This window comes from Ochotona curzoniae, unplaced genomic scaffold, assembly GCF_017591425.1.
Source record: "Ochotona curzoniae isolate NIBS_2020 unplaced genomic scaffold, NIBS_Ocur_1.0 patch370, whole genome shotgun sequence".
NCBI classification, from domain to species: Eukaryota; Metazoa; Chordata; class Mammalia; order Lagomorpha; family Ochotonidae; genus Ochotona; species Ochotona curzoniae.
In genome coordinates, this window is record NW_024466940.1 from 1 (window position 1) to 21,010 (window position 21,010).

Consider the following 21,010-nt stretch of genomic DNA (forward strand, 5'->3'; position numbering starts at 1 on the left):
TGATGACATAAAAACTCTTGAAGAAAAACTGCGGTCTCTCTTCAGTGAACACAGCTCATCTGGAGCTCAGCATGCCTCTCTCACTGGAGACATCACTGGTAGTAGACTACAGTCACACCGGCCATCCCAACCACTGCTGTTGCATCAAGCAAACTGACTAGTTGCACTACAAGTACTTCATTGCCATCTACTAATTTGCCATTAGGAACAACTGGTTTACCAGTCATACCAGTGGTTACACCTGGGCAGGTTTCTACACCAGGCACTTACGTTTCAGCTCCAGTCTGCACTGCATCAGGAGTGAAGCCTGGAAGTGCTGCCTCAAAACTACCTTTAACTAAGACTCAGGCAAGATCCTTGTTATACAATAGCTAGGTATGATCACTGTGCTGGTCTCCATTTTTCAAATTAACATCACAACTTAGACATGTAATTATAAAGGTACCCAACTTTTTGTAGGCACTTGACAGATTGACAGTAGTTTTAGGATACACGTTGAACAAGAGAATTTTTTTAAAAAGATGTATTTATTTTTATTGGAAAGTCAGATATATGGAGAGGAGGAAAGACAGAGAGGAAGGTGTGCCATTCGATAATGTACTCGCCAAGTGACCACAACCGCTGGAGCTGATCTAAAGCCAGGAGCCAGGAACTTCTTTCAGGTTTCCCACACAGGTGCAGAGTCCCAAGGCTTTGGGCCGTCCTTGACTGCTTTCCCAGGCCTCAAGCAGGGAGCTGGATGGGAAGTGGAGCTGCCGGGATTAGAACCAGCGCCCATATGGGATCCTGGTGCATTCAAGGCGAGGACTTTAGCCGCTAGGCCACACTGATGGGGCCCTCTTCTTTTTCTTTTAAAAAGTTATTTATATTTGAAAGCCAGAATGACAAGGGAGAGAGACAGAGATCATCTACTGGTTCACTCCCCAAATGGCTGCAACAACCAGGGCCAGGTCAGGCCAAAACCAGGAGCCGGAAGCTTCTTCTGGGCTTCTGTGTGGATGAAGGGGCCTAAACACTTTTGCCATCTTGTATTGCCTTCCTAGACACTCTAGCAGGAAACTGGATGGAAAGTGAAGAGGCTGGTATCCGTTCGGATGCTGGCACTACAAACAGCAGTGCTAATAGGGCCTGCCCCGGGAAAAGTGTTTTCTTGAGCAAAAACCTGATGTAATAATACTGTATAGCAGAAGTGGTTGAAGAGTTTCATAACTGTTCCTATGAGGTGCTCGCAGTCTTTGTTTTCTATTTTCCCTAAGGAGGAACCTTTTCCAATTTTTAGTACTTTTGTAGTAACTTCTATAGTAGAATCATTGCTAATAATCTCCTGTATGTAAGACTGCTACCAGAATGTAACTTAGGTGATGCTAAACCAGTGTTAACTGCCTATATTTTAACCTGATGCTTCTGCATTTAAATTAATTGATTTGTTCTTTAATATGAATACTATTAATAGTGGTATCTCATGGGCTTGAATTTCCCCCTCATTGTAGATGCTGCCAGGGAGTACTGAACTTCCAGCTGGTACTCTACCTAGCGAGTAGTTGCCACCTTTATTGGGACCTTCACCAAGTCAGGTGCCTCAAGACTTGGCCTGTTTCTCTTTCTGTTTCTCTTCTTTCTTTATATATTCTTCATTGCATGGTCTTGCCTCATAGTTCTTTCTTGATTCTGACTTACTAACACCTGCATATGAAAACCATGTAAATCATGACCTGGAACATACTTAGAATAAGAATCGTCACAGTTTTTCTGTTTATATTACTTCATAGTATCTAGAAAACACTTAATATTAATATTTCTTCATATCCTAACAAGGTAGAAAATGCCACATTGACATTTTACAAAATAAATATTTTAGCTCCTTTTATCATTCCCGCTTTTGCAGAATAGTGTAGTGAAATCATATCTTAAATATGAGATTCAGTTCCATGCCATTGTGGAAAAAACAATTTATAAACATTCAGAATTAACTTTGAAAGTGACTTGGCAGGCAAAGGGGTGCCACATTGATTAGCATATCCTTTCCGTGAATTCAGTACAACAGCTTTTTCTTGAATATTTATCATTTCTTTCTTGACCATCTAATGAAATGCTGAGTTTACATATAGGTGGATTGGAGGTGATGTTGCATGAAATATATAGTGATCTCTTTAATATATGATTTTAACACATAGATACCTGTTGATGTAACAATATAATACAGTTTATTATATGAAATGTGTATTATATGTGTATATAGCTATATACACATATTTTATATGTACTATATACTATAAAAACTGTTCAGGTCAGCAAAATGCTGACACTGTGGGATTTCAGAGAGGAACTGAGATGGGCAGTGGGAGCTGGAGAGTTTCATCTCTCCCTGAACAATGGTCAGAACTACCTGCAGTGCTTGAACTTCACTTCCCTTTCCTATCCCACCCCACCATCCCCTAAGCCATTGTAAAAACAAAAGGTTTCTGACATAGGACAAGCTAAATGTTAACATAAGAATTTATTTTGGAATCATTAGTAAGAGAAACATGGTTAGTTGCTAACTTGAGAATCCTAGTTTGACTATTCTGCTTTCATACTGACTGATATGCAAAGCATATAAATGTGTGTTGTTTGTCCGTCTTTTTAACTTGGAAGTTGGGTTTTAAAAATTTGTGTTTCATTTCCTAGGAGTTCAGAATAATGAGAAATAGCAAATGAGAGCTGGGAAATATAAACAGGTAGAACTTACGTGCAGAGAAGTCTAATGAATAGGACCTGCATGTAGAAGAGCGAGTCCTCGGGCCCCTGCATCTGTTTGCAAGAAGCCCTGCCCTTGTCCTGGCACAATCTACCTTTGGAGCCATTTGGGGAGTAAAATAGCACATAGAAATCTTCTCTCTGTCTCTCTGTATGTATAACTCTGCCCTCCAAATAAACAAAGAAATCTTCAAAAAACAAGGAGAGTGATATGGATCAGGTGCAATGTATAGTGTGCTAACCCCTTGTATGTCACACCAGCATTCCGTATGGGTGTCGTTTGTGACCCAGCTGTCCCACTTCCAATCCAGCTCCCTGCTAATAGCTTGGGAAAGCAGAGGAGGATGCCCCCGTACCACATGGGAGACCAGGAAGAAGCTCCTTGCTCCCAGCTTCACACCGACCCAGTTCTGGCCATAGCAGCCATTTGGGGAGTGAATCAGCAGAATGAAAATCTGTCAGTGTCTTACTTTCAAGTAAAATAAATAAAACCTTAAAAGCAAGAGAGAAAAAAGTCGATATACTGTGGCAGGGGTAAAAGCCATTGCATTTGGTAAGTGGCAAAAACATGATTAATAAGATTGAATGCTTAAAACCCCCCCTTACTTCCCATCTATAAAGTAGAAGTATATATTGGTAAAAACTGAAGAAAAAAGTTCCTTAAGAATGACAGAACTTATTAATGCAATCTTTTATTCTTAAGGACATTTTCCCATTGTGACTAAACTACCACCTGAAACACCTGCATCTCATATCTATGGCATCCTATATGGACACCAAGTTGAGTCCTTGTTGTTCCATTCCTATCAGGCTTTTTGATAATGCACCTGGAAAAGTCCTTGGGCCCCTGCATCCATGTGGGCGACCCAGATGAAGCTCCTGGCCTCAGACTGGCCCAGCTCTGGCCCTTGCAGCCATTTTGGGAGGGATCCAGCTGGTGGATGATCTCTCTCTCTGACTTTACTTCTCTCTCTGTAGCTCTACTTTTCAAATAAATAAATGTTTGTTTGCTTGCTTATTAGAGACAGGTTCCCAGAAAGGTGTGTAAAACTGAGAAAGAAAATAGGAAACTTAGGAGATGGATATTCTCTCTGCTGGTTCACTTCCCAAATGGCTAGAGGGGCAAGGGCAAAAGTCCCTTCCAGGCTGTGGCCAGAAGCCAGGAGCTTCATTCAGGTCTCCCGCAGGGGTGTTGGGAATCAAGCACCCAGCCCATCTTCCACTTTTTTCCTAGGTGCATTAACAGGGGGCTGGATTGGAAGCGAAACAGCTGGGACTCCACATGGTACCCATAAATGAACACTGGCATCGCAGGCAGTTGCCTAACTGGCTATTTCACAATGCTGTCCCTGCAAAATATATTTTCAAAGGGAGAACAAAAAAGTTTCTGTCACTGTGGGTAATATCAAACATAGAAAATAAGAAAGACTTTGAGACTGTGAAAGCTACTATGTTTTACTCTACTGAAACTGTGGATTACTTAAGTCTTGATAGGTGAACATACAGTATTGAGAAACTGGTGAATCATCAAAGCAGTGTGCTAAAATTAGAATATTGGGTTTTGTATTAATGGAAGACAAAGGTTGTGGCACTAAAGGCTGCAGTAACGTGTTCCATGTAAATTGACTGTGTACAGTGACGTTGAAGGTATTAAAACACAGTGGTTACTGTGATTGTTTTGTTCAGCCTCAGCAGCCCCTGGAAGATCTTGATGCTCAGTTGAGAAGAACGCTCAGTCCGGAGACTGTTGCAGTGACATCTGTGGTCGGCGTAAGTTTTTAAAAGCTTGACAGAATCTTTTTGTAACCTTATTGTGTTATATTTAATGTTCTAACACCTCCTCAGTGTCCTGCTTATTAGAACCAATAGTAATGAAACAGATCAATGAAAATTTAATGCTGCCCCAGTACTGTAACTGTGGAAAAATTTTATTTAAAAGATGCTTTTTGTATCTTAGCTTCTGGTGAGTGATACTGTATCACAGCCCAGAAGACCAGAGAAAAAGCAACAGGGAAAACATTTGAGAACAGCTGCAGGTAAAGCTGTTACTGTGTGTGTGTTTTGCAGCCTGTGTCCACGGTGGCTCCAGCAGCGGGGACAGAAGCAGGAGCACAGCCTCAGAAGGAAGGTGAGACATACATGTCTTCTGTGTCACTACTCAGTGTCCTGCCTGTCCTTGATTTTAGAGATTTACTCTTTCAAAGGCATGTTCTTGACCTTGTTGTACTTGATGGCTGAGAAGTGTTGGTACTGATATTCAAGTTTCAATAGCCTGGAAGTAAAAATAGATATAAATGTAAAATTCCAGTTAATCTAGCAATTAGATTTTGAATTGGTTCTCTCCTTTTAGAAGAAGTCTTTCACAGATTAATAGAATGAACTGGGAAATCTAGAAATGGACACATTTACGGGAATGTAGAATATAAAATCTTAGGCTGTATACCATAAATGTGTGTGTAGAATAAAAATGAATCAGATAATTAAAAGTTTGTGAAATAAGTGGGGAATGTAAAAAGATTTCACATTTTAGCCCTTCAAATTGTTGAGAAAAAGATGAGACATGTGTTGGGCCTAAATTTCTGACCAAAGTGAAAGCTGACTGACTATTGCCGTCTTGTGTGTGTGTGCTTCAGTTTCTCAGGGCACCGGAGGTCCTGTGCCAGCAGCTAGTTCAGGAGCTGGGGTGTTCACGATGGGACGGTTTCAGGTAAGGCAGTTGCTTTTCTTTGCCTTCATTCCCTCTTTGGGGAAAGTTGTGTATAGAGTAAAATGCCCTCCTTGAACCATAATTGCCAGTTCAGTGATTTTTGCTAGCACAGTAGAGAAATGGTGGTCCATCATCTGCCCTCCCCAGCCAAGATTCGTTCTTAAGGTATATTTTCCTTCATTCCTGATTTCCTATGCAAGTGTGTATCTAAAGTTGAACACGTTCATGGATACTTTTTTGCTTTTTTCTGTGGTGGTTAGTTCACCTTGTTGCTCTCTTAATGTTAGGTGTTGCTTCTTTTTTTCTATTAGTATAATAAGTGAAGAACAGTAAACATAAACATCTTCGTCTCTAAACAGTTTTTCATATTTATGGTAATTTTGTAGGTTTAATTCCTTAAGTGAATATACAGAATCATTGTCCCATATGAAACCATGTCAGGTTTATTCTACCACTTATTCAATGAAGTAAGCATTTCTAGCTTCTTTGTGTGTAATGTTAAACAAACTTTGCAAATCTATTCCTTTCATTGTTTCATAGCACTTTGAGATTATTCTCTTACTAGGCCTTGAAGTTGAGGATAGGAAGAAAAAAATTTTTTTTTTCGTTTGTATACTGAGATCCTGTCAGTTAGCCACTGGACTGAGTTTTTGTAATCTTCCATCCACTGGTTTACTCCCCAGATGGCATCACAGCGCAGAACTAAAAGCCAGGAGTCAGGGGCTTTCTCTGGGTCTCCTAAGTGAGTGCAAAGGCCCAAGCCATGGGCCCTCTTTTGCTGCTTTCCAAGGTCATAAGCAGAGAGCTGGATCATGGAACAGCTGGGACTTGAACCAGCATCTATATGAAATGCCAGCAGAGGCTTAACTTACTACCCTACAGGGCCATCCCTAGATCCTCTCTTTAGTATCATGTACTTATTAAGCTTAGCCAGTCCTTCCAAATACATATTTCATTACAGATGTGTTGTACTCCATTGTGATATTCAGTTTAGCTTCACAGTCAAAGATGGAAAGGCTATGTAAAAAACAACCTAAATACTGATTGGAAAATAAAGAGATTACATTTTAATGGTCCATGTTACCAGTTGGATTTTAGGAACTTCCATTTTGTATTTTTGTTTTTTAAAGATTTGTTTATTTTTATTGGAAAGTCCAATATACAGACAGGAGGAAAGACAGAGAGAAAGATTGTCAGTCTGATGATTCACTCCCCAAGTGGCCACAACAGCTGGAGCTGAGCTGATCCAAAGCCAGGAGCCAGGATCTTCTTTGCGGTCTCCCACGCAGGTGCAAGGTCCCAAGACCTTGACTGCTTTCCCAGGCCACAAGCAGGGAGTTGGATGGGAAGCAGGGATGCCGGGATTAGAACCAGCACCCATATGGGATTCTAGCACCTGCAAGGCAAGGACATTAGCCCTAGGCTACCGTGTCGGGTCTGGAACTTCAGTTTTTAATCTTTTTCTTTTTCTGTCAGGTTTCAGTTGCAATGGATGATGCCCAGAAAGAGAGTAAAAGTAAGACAGAAGATACAAAGTCTGTTCATTTTGAATCCAGCACTTCAGAGTCCTCAGTGCTATCATCAAGTAGTAGTCCAGAGAGTACCCTGGTGAAGCCAGAGCCTAAGGGAATGGCCATCCCCAGCATCTCTTCAGGGATGCCACATAGCACCCACACAACACTTATCTCGGAGACACAGTCGGAAACTGGGCAGCCTGCTAAGGTTGGACGTTTTCAGGTGACAACTACAGCAAACAAAGTGGGTCGTTTCTCTGTGTCAAGAACTGAGGACGAGATAGCTGAGGGCAGAAAAGAAGGACCAGTGACATCTCCTCCTTTTATGGATCCAGAACAAGCTATTCCTCCTGCTGCGATACCAAAGAAAGAAAAGCCTGAACTTGCCGAGCCTTCGCATCTGAACGGGCCATCTTCTGACCTTGAGGCTGCCTTTTTAAGTAGGGATGTTGATGAAGGTTCAGGTAGTCCACACTCCCCCCACCAGTTGAGCTCAAAGAGCCTTCCTACTCAGAATCTAAGTCAGAGCCTTAGTAATTCATTCAACTCCTCCTACATGAGTAGTGACAACGAATCAGATATTGAAGATGAAGACCTCAAGTTAGAGTTGCGACGATTACGAGAAAAGTATGTATTCTTCTGTTGGTAGTAATTCTTACCACTATTATCCACTCTTGGCTGTTTATTAGTTTACCAAAGGAATCCATTAATGACACCAGCACATATAAATATGTTGCAGGTTTTGTTAATTATATTTAGAAAATTATGTTAAATACCAAATTAAGCCATCCTATATATATGCTCTCAAAAATCCGAAGATCTCCCCCGATGTATTGTTTGTGATTGACCAAGAGTTTCTGGGGAGTTGGCTTGTGTTGTGGGGATCAGTAAGATGAGTTGACAGATCAGTGCTAGTGTATTTGAATACAGTGTAAAGTTTGCTGTTAGTTCTCATTTGAACAATAATGGTTACAATATTTTGAATTGTTTTATTATGTTTTTAGGCATCTTAAAGAGATTCAAGATCTACAGAGTCGCCAAAAACATGAAATCGAATGTTTGTATACCAAACTGGGCAAGGTTCCCCCTGCTGTCATTATTCCCGCAGCTGCTCCCCTTTCAGGAAGAAGAAGGCGACCCACGAAAGGCAAGGGCAGCAAGTCTAGTCGTAGCAGTTCCTTGGGGAATAAAAGCCCTCAGCTTTCAGGTAAAAGCCCTCAGCCATCCTTCGTTTCTGTCTTCAAACTGTGCATGTAACTAACCTATTTGTTATTTTTGTTAAATTTCAAAGGTGTTTGTCTTTCCTAATATTCTTGCTTCCTTCCCTACCACTGTATTTAGTGTACCTCTTTTTGAGTCTGTGAAACTAGATTGGCCAAGTATTTGGCCCTTTAGCACACACATGGGATACCTGGAAGAAGTTCCAGGACCTTGGATTTGCCTGACCTACCCATGGACAATGTGGCCATCTGGGGAGTGGGCCAGTAAATGGAAGATCCATCTTTGTCTCTCCATGTCTCCCTCTCTATTCCTTTGCCTTTCAGATAAATAGAAATAAGTCTTTTAAAGTACACACACACACACACACACACACATAACCTTGCCTGTTAACTTACATAACTCAAGTCTAACCAAATTTGGACAGTTGGGAGAATACACTGTATCCTTCCTTTTAATAAGTCGGTCAGAATTGCAGCTGGACTGAATGCAAATGCCGTATCAGTGCTTGCATACGAACCAGTGATGATTTCCTTGGATAACTTTTTTGGGGGATTGCCCTTGTTTTTAGTTTGAAAGACGTGCACTGTTTGTTCTCCAAATGCCTGAGTGCCAGCAGCTCAATTCAGGTCTCCTCTTTGTATCCAAAGGGGGTTGTGCTGTCACCTCTTCTATCTCCCAGGGTCCACATTAGCCGGAAGCCGGAGTGTGGAGTGGAGTCAGCAGTTGAAGTGAGGCACTCCCCTGTGGCTTGCCATCTCAATGACTGAGTCAGATGCCCCCTACTGCTGTTAAAACCTTTTATTTCATTTATCTTTATTGTGAAAAAGAATTTGGTAATGATTGTAATCAAATAGTTAGATCATAATCTCTTATGATGGGTTATAATTTTTATATATTAATTTAAATGGTTTTTAATCTTAAAATCTTTTAGTGTTAACAGATAAGTTAGTTAAGAGGGCTAACATGGATTTTGTTTCATATTGATCTCCAGATCTAATTTAAATATGTTGAGAGCAGTTTCAAATTTCTTAGCAACCCTACATTGTTAGAAGACTTTATAGATGCCCAAACCTGTTCTCCAGCATCTGAGGACTAATTCACAAACCCATTAGCAGTGTTGTGATGATTATAATGGAATTCAGCTGGTTTAGGTTGCGATCCCAACTTTGACATACTTCTTGAGTGGACTTCTATTCAACTAGTAACTGGAGAACAAGCAGGTAGTTTTTAGGATGGTTGGTTTATATTGCAGCAACTACCAATATTTATAAATACTAATTATTCTGTACCTACCTATATCTTTTTGACACCTTTTGTGTCTGCTTTTCTTCCTTTCCTCCCTCCTTTTACTTGCGAGACAGAGCGCTCCTGTCCACTAATCCGCTTCCAAGATGCCCAGTGACTGAGACCAGGAGCCTGGTACCTGAGCCAGTACCTCCACTAGCTCCTCTTTTGTGTTAATCTCTTGGCATTTTCACAAAAAAGCAGACTGTGGGGGAAAAAATTCTTTACCATGATAAGCATCTTTTCTAAAAGACAAAAGAATGATTGTGTGTCACCCCTTCCTTGCCCTTCTGTAAATGAAGGCCGTATTTGAATGGCACCTGCATATATTTTTCCTTATGCTGCTTTACTCCTTTTTGGCAGGTAACCTGTCTGGTCAGAGTGCAACTTCCGTCTTGCACCCCCAGCAAACCCTCCACCCTCCTGGCAACATCTCAGAGACCGGGCAGAATCAGCTGTTACAGCCTCTTAAGCCATCTCCCTCCAGTGATAACCTCTACTCAGCCTTCCCCAGTGATGGTGCCATTTCAGTACCAAGCCTTTCTGCTCCAGGTCAAGGTAAGAAATCAAAGCTTTGCCATCATCTTCCACAAACACAGAAGTGGAGCTCTTGCCAAACCTAGGACAAAAGCCTGATGAATAACCTGTCATTAGGTGGGTCAGGTGATCAGCTGACCGAGGCATAGCCTGTGTGTTATATGCTACACGAGAAATGGAGCCATGGCTGGCATCAGTAGACTCATCAGGTGAAGTAGCTTTTCTTCAAGAGATTATGATGAAAATATCTGTCTGCAACCAATATGAGCAACTCATTTGGGATTTTGAACTTCAGCTAAATGCTAGACAGATTTTTCTTGGCAAAATCCTGGAGAGTTATAGCAGTTTCTGAAAATTAATTCACTTTTTGTCCCATGTAGACGTTTTAACTTTCTAGTCATGAGAACATCATTACGAAAAAGGCCTTTAATACATTTTTTTGTCAGTGATCTAATTTCCAGTTATAGCTTTGTTTATTACTGATAAGAGCATTTCGGCAGGAGAAAGAACTTCACATTAGTGTTAAGCAAGAGTTGAGAGAGTTGATTGGGTGAAAAAAAATGAAAAATTAAAAAAAAAAAAAACGGGCCACCTTGCCACAATTTCCTAGAAACTAACTGATCTTGTCACAAGGTGCTCAGTTGGTGAGCATCACAGCCTGGCTCGCGTTATGGCAGTTGAGAAAAGCTTCAGCATTTTCCAGATGGAACTGAGACCTGATATTTCTTGTCTGACCTATCTGCACATTCCCCAGAAGCTTATTCTTCTGTGTGCCATCTTAGTGCATTTCACCACTTCAGCCTCGAGTTTCTAACATCTTGTAGTTGTGTTCTGTCTCTTCTCCTCTCTGTTCTCCCCTGTTTTCCCCCTCTCACAGGCTGTGCGAAGTTTAACTGTGCATCTGAACAGGTGACATTCAAACCTGGTGGCAGGAGGACCCGATTTCTGAGTACGCCCTGCTTGGCTCTTTGTGTGTAACACCTTTACTCCTTCCTTGTCCTTGCTCTTCTGCTGCTTGAATCTGATGTTTCACACTGTCCCTTTTCATTTGTCTCTGTGTATCACCTGCTCAGTGGCTTGGCTGACCTAGTGTTACCCTCGGAAGTTTGGGTCTCAACATTACTTATGGTAAAAGATGAATAAATAATTGTATGTTTCTGTACATTTCAAAACAATTTTCTAGTAGAATTGCTTCTTTGGAGATCCCTTATAGGGGAGAGATAGGGTGACAGCTGAGCTCCACAGCCATGTTCAGCACAGACTCCTTGCCCTCGCAGAAGGCATGCCAGCCACGGAGGCACTGAGTCCCCTCAGCAGGAAACACCTGTCATGGCTTCTCCATTCTGTTCAGAGTAGGCTGGAGTAATTTTTTTCTCCTCAATTATGCTTAATCAAGAGACAGAATCTCTTCATTGGATCCATATAGAATCACTGCCCTCTGAGCCCCATAAAATCAGACAAAATCTCTTCGTATAATTGGTGACTGAACAGAATTGTGAATGTGATTATCCTTATAAAACATCAAAGCCTGGCATCTCCAAGTGAAAATTGTCTTTTTAACGTGATTTTTAGAATTTCTTGGCTTTATATGTAAAAATAAGGCACGGTAGTAAGTCACTTTATCTTCGCTGTCAGTGGAAAGAAAACAATGCCTGTTTCCCAGGCTGCTGTGCGCCTCGGATCAGCCCGCCTGGCTGGACAAGGGCAGTGCCGCCTAGCACGCACTGAGGGCTTCCTTTGGACACGCCAGTGGCTGCCAGGTACACGGTCTGTGGTCAATGCGTGTGTCCTGAAATAAAATTCTTAAAAGCAAATCTCAAATGAAGAACCTTTGTTAAAGTTTGGATCACTGTTTGTTAAGGCCTCAAACTTCTGGCGTGGTTATTGAAGTGCTGTTTGATTGCATGTGCTAAGGCCATCAATGTTTCCGAAGACAGAGCAGGGATCCCTGGGCCTCTTTGTGGTGGGAAAAAGGTACTCTCCCCTTGTCTGGCGACCAGATTTAAAGGGAATAACAACAGACCCGCCTTTATGCATGACATCTCCATGTACCTGTCTGCAAGCAGAGACAGAAAGAGATCTGTCTGCTGGCTCACTTCCCTTCCTCCCCCACCCCCAAATCCTGCAGCAGTTTTAGGGGTGACCAGGCCAAAGCCAGGAGCCAGGAGCTCAGTCCTGGCCTCCCACGGGAGCCTTCCGTGGCTCCTAGTGCGTGCACTTGCCAGAAGCTGAAACCCAGGAGAGAGGGTAGGCACTGTGGTGTCAGATGGGAGCCATCTGCTGTCCCACACGAAGCATTACATTGAACTTCCACACACGCATTGGTTCTCTAGTTGCTTTATTCTTTCTCACCAGCGTTAGTAGTAGACGGGCTCTCCCTGAAGTAAGCTCTCACTGCCTTCTCCCATGCGGCACAGGGCCAGGGCTGCAGGAGGGTGGAAGGGCACTGCTCGTGCTGGCAGGTGCTTGGGAGGAAAGGGGACCTTTTTGGTTTTATGTTTTTGTTTCTTGAGCACTGAGATCAATAATTTTTCTGATCAAACTCTCCTGAACCATGCGTATTAGCACCTTGACGCCTTAATAAGCACTTAATTTATGCGTACAGCTAAAAAGATAAAATATCAGATGTAGGAGAGTACTGTGCCACCTGTCAGGCCGAGAGGTCTGAGAGGGAAGGACGAGAACCGACGCTTCCTTTTTTGAAGTGTAATAGGGCTAGCATCGCCTCGATTCTGCAAATTCTCATCACGCTTGTGAAGGTAGGTGATATTTCCCCTATTGTTAGGTGAAAGTGGTTAGAATTATTCAACATTGTCAGTTTTTTGCATCTGAATGTGAGCCCCTACATCTGTGAAAGTCACAGGATCCGTTATGTAACCCTGGGGGGGTTGACGTACTGGTTTTGGATGCCTTATTCTATGCTGTCAAGATAGTTAATGATTTGGAAGCACGGCTTGGCTTATTGCTCTATTTGTTTAGAAATTGCTTGTTTTCCACATACTGCTGAAAGACTTTTCTGGAAGGTCTAAGATGTGGAAATATAATAGCCCATTTAAATTTGAATTAACTTAAAACTGTAGCAGTGGTCCTAAGTTGAGTGCTTTCTAACAACCCAGCAGGAGAAACAGAAAGTGGGACAGGGTCCTCAGAAACACTGCCTGAATGCTTGCAGCTCAAACAGTGCGCCCTGAGAGGCTGAGTTGCTTCACCCTCCTCGGTGCAGAGTGAATGTGTGTCAGCTGGGAAAAAGCCCGTCAGGAAACTGCAGACTGAGAACACACTGGCAGACCACAGTGAACTGTGTGTGCGTCAGGGCTGCCAGGCCCTACCTGTCTGTCTCCCCTCCTGTTCTCTCTTGCTGGGTCTTTGTGTGCTGTGTGGATTCTAAAGATTGTACACTGATGTTTTTGTTAACACACTGCTCTCTCTTTGTGCTTCAGGGAAGATGGTGAAAAAAGTCTGTCCCTGCAACCAGCTCTGTAGTAATTATCCTCTTTGTTGTGTTCTTTGATTGCAAAGCCTGTTACCCACGAGGTCTCTGAGCTCTGACCGCCAACTTCCGTCTCTGCACCCTTTTCTAACACGCTTAGCTGCTCACCACTGGCTGTACTTGCCGATTGAGAAAGCACCTCAGAGTCAGTGCTCAGTGAGGACTCCTGGGAGCCCCGCTCACACAGTCCTGGGTTGGTGACGCCCTTAGATATGTACGGGGGGGTTAGAGAACCCTGGCTCCTGCAGGAGAGAGACAGAACTTTAATCAGCAAATGTGTGCCTGTCACTGGAAAGTTAATAGCAATCAAAGCATTGACATTGAAGTGGGAGAAGCCTGCTGGGTTGGTGAGAGGAAAAACACTATTTGTTATGGTTTGGTTTCTCCCATGGCGCTTTCTCTTTAGATTACAGATAATTTAACAGCTCGGCAAAGCAACTATACAGGATTGATAAAACTCTAGAGATAGAATATCGGGTGATGGATACACTCTGGTTTGTAAAATGTATTGTTGCTCTCTGATGATACAGAAAAAAATGTATTATGGTGGGAGAAGGAAATAAAAAAATTATTTTGGGCCAGTAGACTGTATACTGCTCCCCAGGACTTCTCAGAACTGACACAGATATTAAGGATAATTTTAACACCCTCTCTAGAAGGCAATCAGATCTTGCCTTGGGAGTTTATTTCTGGTCACAAAGGGATATGTGTTCACACATACACACACACACGCACACACACACCACACACTCTCTCTCTCTCTCTCTCTCTCTCCTCTTTTGTAAGACCTTTATTTAAAAGGTACAGTTGGAGAGGAGAGACAGAGGGAGCGATCTCTCACTGGGTCACACCCCAAATGGCCTAAAATGGCTGGGGTTGCCCAGGTCAAAACCAGGAGCTCCTTTTGGGTCTCAAATGGGTGCTGTGGCTGACGCACGCACTTGGGCCCTCCTCTTCCATTGCTTTCCCAGCGTGATAGGAAGTGGAGCAGCCTAGCCACGAACTGGCACCCATATTGGAATGCCAACACGACACCACAGTGCTAGCCCCCCCCCCCCACGCACCTTTATTTAAAATAAAAACATATATATTTGAAAGGTAGAGTTAGAGAGGGAGAGAGATCCTCCTGGAGTGATGGCTGTCCCTTGGGTCAATCCCCACTTGCAGAATCCAGTGTCAGTAATGTAGGCAAAGGGACCCCGCACCATCGAGCAGACGAACGCCGAGACCGTAGAGGTGTGATCCCAGCACGAGTGCTTGGTGATTGCGTAGTGCTCACCTTCCTGGGCCCATGCTTGTGACTTCTGTTAGTTCACTGGGTCATTCATCAAGCTCACAAACAGTAATCCTTGAGCAGGATGCTGTCCTCACGCATGGGGTGTGCTTGCTGTCTGCATTCCTGCACGTGCTTGCCCGCACCATCGCCTCTGCTTCCCGCCTCACCACTGCCTCCTGTCTGCTACTTGAGGAAGGCTGTTTCCCGTGCTTTTCTCCTTCTCCAGTTGGGTTTCCAGTGCTGTAGTGGAGTTGTCCTTCCCTTTACACTGTCTATGCAATAACAATCCCTTTGTGACTCCAGTGGGCACCAAGCAAGCTGACACTCACACTGCAGGAGTTCCCCGTCTTGCCATGGGTGTAAGAAGCATGTCACCTTCCTCACACTGCAGCTGCACTCCGGGATTAGCTATTTTTAACACAGACACACTTGTGTGCGCCACTGCCTGGGCAGTGAGACGCAGCGGTGGGTGACAGAGGGCTTGTGAGTGCACCGGGTGTGCTGCTGTGCTTGGACCTGACAGCAGGGAAGTGCATGTACTGGCCGGAGCCCCTGGCGTCACTTGGATAATCTGAGGCCTTGTAGCTCACAGCTTATTGGAGTAGCTTTTGTTCTGCAGCAAATGTGTGAGATGTGGTAAGAAAAGGGGCGGGGGGGGGCGGTTAGGCAAGAACGAAAGCCGAGACCATGACACTTGTTTCCCTCTTCCTCGAAACTCGCTTCTTCGAACGCTCCCCAGTGTGCCCTCCGGCAGAGCCCAAATCAGGCAGGACACGGACTCCTTCCTTCTGCATCAAACCGTAGAAACCGAACTTCTTCATTGTAACCTCAAAGCTTCCCCCTCTCCTTTGCACCCCTGCCTCAGCTGGAATTTCCTCTTGCTTTTAGTCGGGGTGCTTGCTGTCCTGGGAGGAGTAGGGAGAGGGGTTGAAAATCCTGGAACCACAGAAAATGGGAAAGCCAGGTCATCCTGGAGTTGAGATTCAGGCCATCCTACAATCCCTTTCTCAAGAGGGGCCTTGCTTCTTTCGAACTCAAGAGAAGCAGAAACAGGTTAAAGGCCTAACTCTGCCCAATTTTGTATTTACCAATCAGGATGTATGGGTTAAGACCAAATTTGTATCAGAGTATGGTACTCATTACCTGTAAAATAGCCAAAAGACTGTGGTGGTTTCCTTAATGTGATGTAGGAGCCCCCTCTGCTCCTTGGCCAAGCACCTATCTTTGCATTCCTTGTCCTACTGTGACCCTCCTCAGTGCACAGATGCGCTCCTTGGGCCTGCTTGCCACAAAGCTCTCCGGCAGCCAGCTCTAGACCCTATCGCAGCTCCTCTTCACGGTGTTGCTCAGAGGACTGGTGGACTGTCCCTGCCCCAAGCCTCCCATCATCCCGAGTTACCAGCCTTCCTGCAGCTATGGAAGGGAACCTGATTTCATTACCCTTCTATACAGTTACTTCTAAAAAGGCCAAATATGACTCAGAATCTTCCTTTCATGCATGGCTTCCCAGTCCATCCTTTCCCCATTCTGTGGCTTGCCAGTCATCATCCTGTGAAGTATCCCCTCCGCCCAGGCGCCTCGTAATGCTGTGTCTTCTCTCCTAACCCTAGGGACCAGCAGCACAAACACGGTTGCAGGGACAGTGAACAGCCAGGCTGCGCCAGCTCAGCCTCCTGCCGGGACCTCCAGCAGGAAGGGCACATTCACCGATGACCTGCACAAGCTGGTGGACAATTGGGCCCGAGATGCCATGAATCTTTCAGGCAGGAGAGGAAGCAAAGGGCACATGAATTATGAGGTAAGTTCCCCTTTTTGCTACTTTACTACCCAACTGGGGAATCCAGCAACACCCACCTGGATCAAAGGAGGCAGAAGCTGCAGCTTCTGTTCTAATGGCTGTTCTGCAGCTTTGTCCTGTTCTAATGGCTCGTGTATTCTTCTTTTTGAGGGTTTATTTTGTCATTTCATTGAAGAGCAGAGAAATACAGGGCAGGGGTGGGGACAGATCTTCAACCGATGGTTCACTCCTCAAATGGCCATGCCAGCCAAGGAGCCCCATCCTGGTCTTTATCTTAGGTGACAGGGACTCGAGTATTTGAACCTTTCCACTGCTTTCTAGGCATGTTAGCAGAAGCTGGTTTGGAAGCAAATCAGCCAGGGCTCAAACCACTGCTCCCATATGAGATGCTGGCATCTACTGTGGTCGATGCCAGACCCATTGGCCGCCACTTAATGAGCTAAGTTTTTGCTAACCTTTCCTCCAATATCCTAAACTTTATAAGCACAGGATATACACATAACATCCCTCTTCTTCCTATTTGGCAATTACAGAATCAGTAAACATAATGGAAGTTTTTATTTTGCTCTACTCTGTTAAATTAAAACAGTGTCAAGCCTAGTATTATTTTAGTACCACCTGTTTTATACCCATTGGTGTTGTGCCCCCACCAAACTTTACATGTAGTTGTTTTGTTTCCAGGGCCCTGGAATGGCAAGGAAGTTCTCTGCACCTGGGCAGTTGTGCATCTCCATGACCTCGAACCTGGGTGGCTCTGCCCCCATCTCTGCAGCATCAGCTACCTCTCTAGGTCACTTTAACAAGGCTATGTGCCCCCCACAGCAGTACGGTTTTCCAGCTGCCCCATTTGGCACTCAGTGGAGTGGGACGGGTGGCCCAGCACCACAGCCACTTGGCCAGTTCCAGCCTGTTGGAACTGCCTCCTTGCAGAACTTCAACATCAGCAATTTGCAGAAATCCATCAGCAACCCCCCAGGATCCAACCTGCGCACCACTTAGTCAGACCTAGAGGCGGGAGACGGAATGCTGAGGGAGGCTGGGGCGGGGGAGGAGCCTGTATACTAACTGCTAGTGCTGCGTTTCACTGGCTCGTTCTCGCCAGAAGGGAGTATTTGTAACACCGCTTTGAGCCCTCCGATTGGAACCTGTCCCTGCCCTTTTGATTTTCGGTGGGACTGGGAGCAGAAGGAAGCAGCCGCTGTCTTGGCAAGGGCAGCTTCGACTCTGCTGCCTGCGCCCAGAGGTGGGGGCACTGGTGGAAGCTACCAGAGAGCTCAGCGTGCACCCAACTGGGGGAAGCTCTCAACTGTGGTACATGCCCCAATCCCTCCCTTCCTCAGAATCCAAACCACATGATAAAGCTACTGGGCTCTCTCCCTCCCCGCCCTCTGTCTCTCCTTCCCCCACCCCCCTTAGAACCCAGTGAAAAACACCGGGGGACTGGGGCTGCAACCCTTTGTTACGAGATAGGTCATTAGTGCTTTAAGCAAAAAATATTAGCAGCTTTGACTGCAGCATTAGCAGTTAGGAAAAAGAAATGAAGTTCCCTGCGGACATGTAACTGCCATCAGTTTTGATGTGGAAACACTGTGATATATAAATGTTGTTGGACAACAGTAGTTTTAAGAGTAAAATATGAAAGATTTAAAAAGCCCCCCCCCCAAAAAAAGCTAGCTCTGTCCTTTACTTATTAAGACACTTTAACTTTTTCCTTTGTATTCCCATTGTATTAGATAAATAAATGTGAATGTAAAATTGTATAAATTACTGTACTTGAATACTTCTGTTCTCCCAGTATTGCTTGCTGGACATTTTAGTGCCTTGGACTTCCATTGCTTCTGCCATTAGCATCAACTTACCAGACCCCAGATCAGCAAGGGCACGTGGAAGGAAACCTTAGGTCCTCGTGACCCCAACAGTGGAAATGCCAAAGGGAAACTGAAGCATTTGTTGTTTTGTTTTGTTTATGTTTTTGTAGACATCAGCAGTTTTGTCTGAGCAGGTGGAAGATGAGTAGGTGAGAAGCGAAGTGGACGTCAGTGGTTACGAGCTGTCTGTTTCAAGAATAGTGAGGGAGAATCGGGCCATTTCAGAGATGAGCAGATTGAGCTGGATGGCAGACTGAAGCGTGGGCAAACAGACGTGTGTGCCTGGCCAGCGACTGTCCTAACCTAACCCTTATGCGTCTGAGCTGGGCTTGAACACACAAGACTGAGTGGGTACTGAACAAAGAGAAGGGGACAGGCAACAGTTGCAAGTTGGAAAATGGGATTGTCAGCATCCCAGATGGCAAAAGTTCCTCTAAGAAAAACCACGTGGCTTGCTTTCCTTTTGATGCTGTGACCGTGTGTTTCTCGGCTTGAGGGAGTAGACCCACTTCTGAATTAGCATTAAAGGGAAGAATGCATATTCCTACCCTTTCCTCTGCAATGTCCAAATGTGGTTGCAGGATCTCAATCTAACGTGCCACCATTTTTTCTAGAGTAACTAATATTTTCACATCTTCATGTAAATGTTCCCATTAAATTGTAACTGCAACCAGCCAGTATTATTTAAAGTTATGCCTAGTTGTAACGGGCAGTTGTGTTTTCAGAGTTTTCCGGAAGTGCTGTGCTCACTGGCTGTGTTTGAGCTCTCTTTCTCTGAAGATGGAGAAGGAACGAGCACTCTTAGGGGTGCTTCTTCCGACTTAGTTGAGAACTTGACCTGTTTCCAGCCTTCTGCTCTGCTCAGCAGCACATCTCCAACACGTCCAGGCTGGAGGAGCGTCGCTGCTCCCCACACGCTGTCCCTTCGTGCTCAGGCTCAGAGCCTGGACATGGTCGTAACAACTGCAGGTTTCAGGAAGGTAGAAATGAGGAGAGAGGTGTCGAGGTCTGCTTCCCAACTGTTGGCTTGCCCTCTGCTTGAATCACTGTGGTCGCACTGGTGCCAAGGAGATGGGCAGCGGGTGCCAGACGTGAGCCGGCACCCGGGAGCAGGCAGGGCAGCCAGGTGCAGCGCAGTGGTGGTCTGTTACTTTGATTTAAACATTTTGAAATCTTCTCACTCATACCAACAGTAAGAACTGGTTTCATTTGCTATTGGTTTCCCCTCCTGTGGAAGTAGTAACTGAAGCCTAGAGGAATGAACTAGTGCTACTGAACTGTTTAAATTATTTTTGTTAATAATACACTTTGACTATCTTTTTCCACATTTAAAAAAAAAACTTTCTGAATTATATGTTTTCCTTACATTATTTAACAGTGTACACCATCCGGGGGTTTCGCAGCAGCCGTTCCTGTACATTTTGCACTAACTCTGGGTGTGGCGCTCCTTGTAAGATTGCGCTTTGTGCTTCAGTTTGTTACCTTTGTAGAACTTATTTAATGAAACCGTTCAAATAAACCAAACTCGCTTTTGTTGAGCTCTGGGGTTTTGTCTCATTGGCTGTATTGGGAGTTGTGTGCAAAGTTCCTAATTTGCAGGAACTGTTTTTAGCATAAAATTTTGCCCTGTCCTACAAAGGTGATTTTTTCTTTCTTTTTTGGAGGACAACAATAAGCATACCAAAACCAAAAAATGAACATATGACCAAACCCACGCGACGACAAAGTCACGCTTAAGACGAAGAGAAATGTGGGCAGCCTGCTACCTCGTCCTGTTCCAGAGAGGCCTGCGACGAGCCAGCGTCGGGCCCTCGGAAAGCCCCTCCCAGCTTCACGGCTTCCCACGCGGGGAGGGTGTGTGCTCCAGAGTAACCGCTTTGTCTGCCAACGGCTCAGCCCTTACAGCACTTCACAGAGTAGAACTCAACTCCCCGAGGAAAGTGCTGTGAGGCGTCAAAAACCAGAAGCCACTTTACGTGAAGGCAGGTTACATAACAGCTGCAAGAGGGAAACTAAATCAGCTCCTGTTGTTTGGAATTTTCTTAAAAAATAATTTACTTCCATAAATGCCTTTCTAGTCTGGGTCACAGTCTCCTTAGGGTGGTCTCCTTAGGGTGGTCCTGAGTGCAGGACTCTGATGTCACAAACCCATAAAATAGATTGTACAGTAGTGCCCCCTTACCCATGGTTTTGCTTTCCATTCTTTCAAAAGTAATTTTTTTTTTAATAAAGATTTATTTTACTTGAAAGAGACATTCATCTGCTGGTTCATTCCCCAAGTGGCCACAGTGGTTGGAGCTGGGCTGATCCCAAGGCAGGAGTGCTGCCTCTGGGTCTCCCACGCAGGTGCAGGGTCCCAAGGCCTTGGGCCGTCCTCTATTGCTTTCCCAGGCCATTAGCCGGAAGCTGGATCCCGAGTGGAGCAGACGTGACTCGAACCACCACCCCAGGCCTGTTCATCTGCACTGTCCTGAGTGGGGCATGCAGGTGCGCCCGGGGAAGCCACACCATCCTGGCAGCACCCCCAGCTAAGTGACCTTTCCTTTGAGGTGCAGGCGTGGTGATGCAGGTCACCCAGA

General features: G+C 44.7%; 1 protein-coding gene across 2 annotated transcripts; it reads left to right on the forward strand.

Moving 5' to 3' along the window:
- Positions 1-137: 137 nt before the first annotated feature.
- LOC121167444 (serine/threonine-protein kinase WNK1-like) lies at positions 138-20,381 on the forward strand. Of its 2 annotated transcripts, XM_040996841.1 has the most exons (9): positions 138-348; positions 4,423-4,506; positions 4,804-4,864; positions 5,370-5,443; positions 6,920-7,584; positions 7,962-8,164; positions 9,826-10,020; positions 16,376-16,563; positions 17,245-19,969. In XM_040996841.1, exons 4-9 carry the CDS (start codon positions 5,429-5,431, stop codon positions 17,560-17,562), a joined length of 1,584 nt encoding a protein of 527 aa, XP_040852775.1. In that variant the 5' UTR covers positions 138-348; positions 4,423-4,506; positions 4,804-4,864; positions 5,370-5,428; the 3' UTR covers positions 17,563-19,969. The 2 variants fall into 2 exon arrangements, with proteins under 2 accessions (XP_040852775.1, XP_040852776.1); XM_040996842.1 differs by lacking the exons at positions 138-348; positions 17,245-19,969 and adding an exon at positions 20,096-20,381 and having other exon boundaries at positions 3,987-4,506.
- The last annotated feature ends 629 nt before the right edge of the window (positions 20,382-21,010 follow it).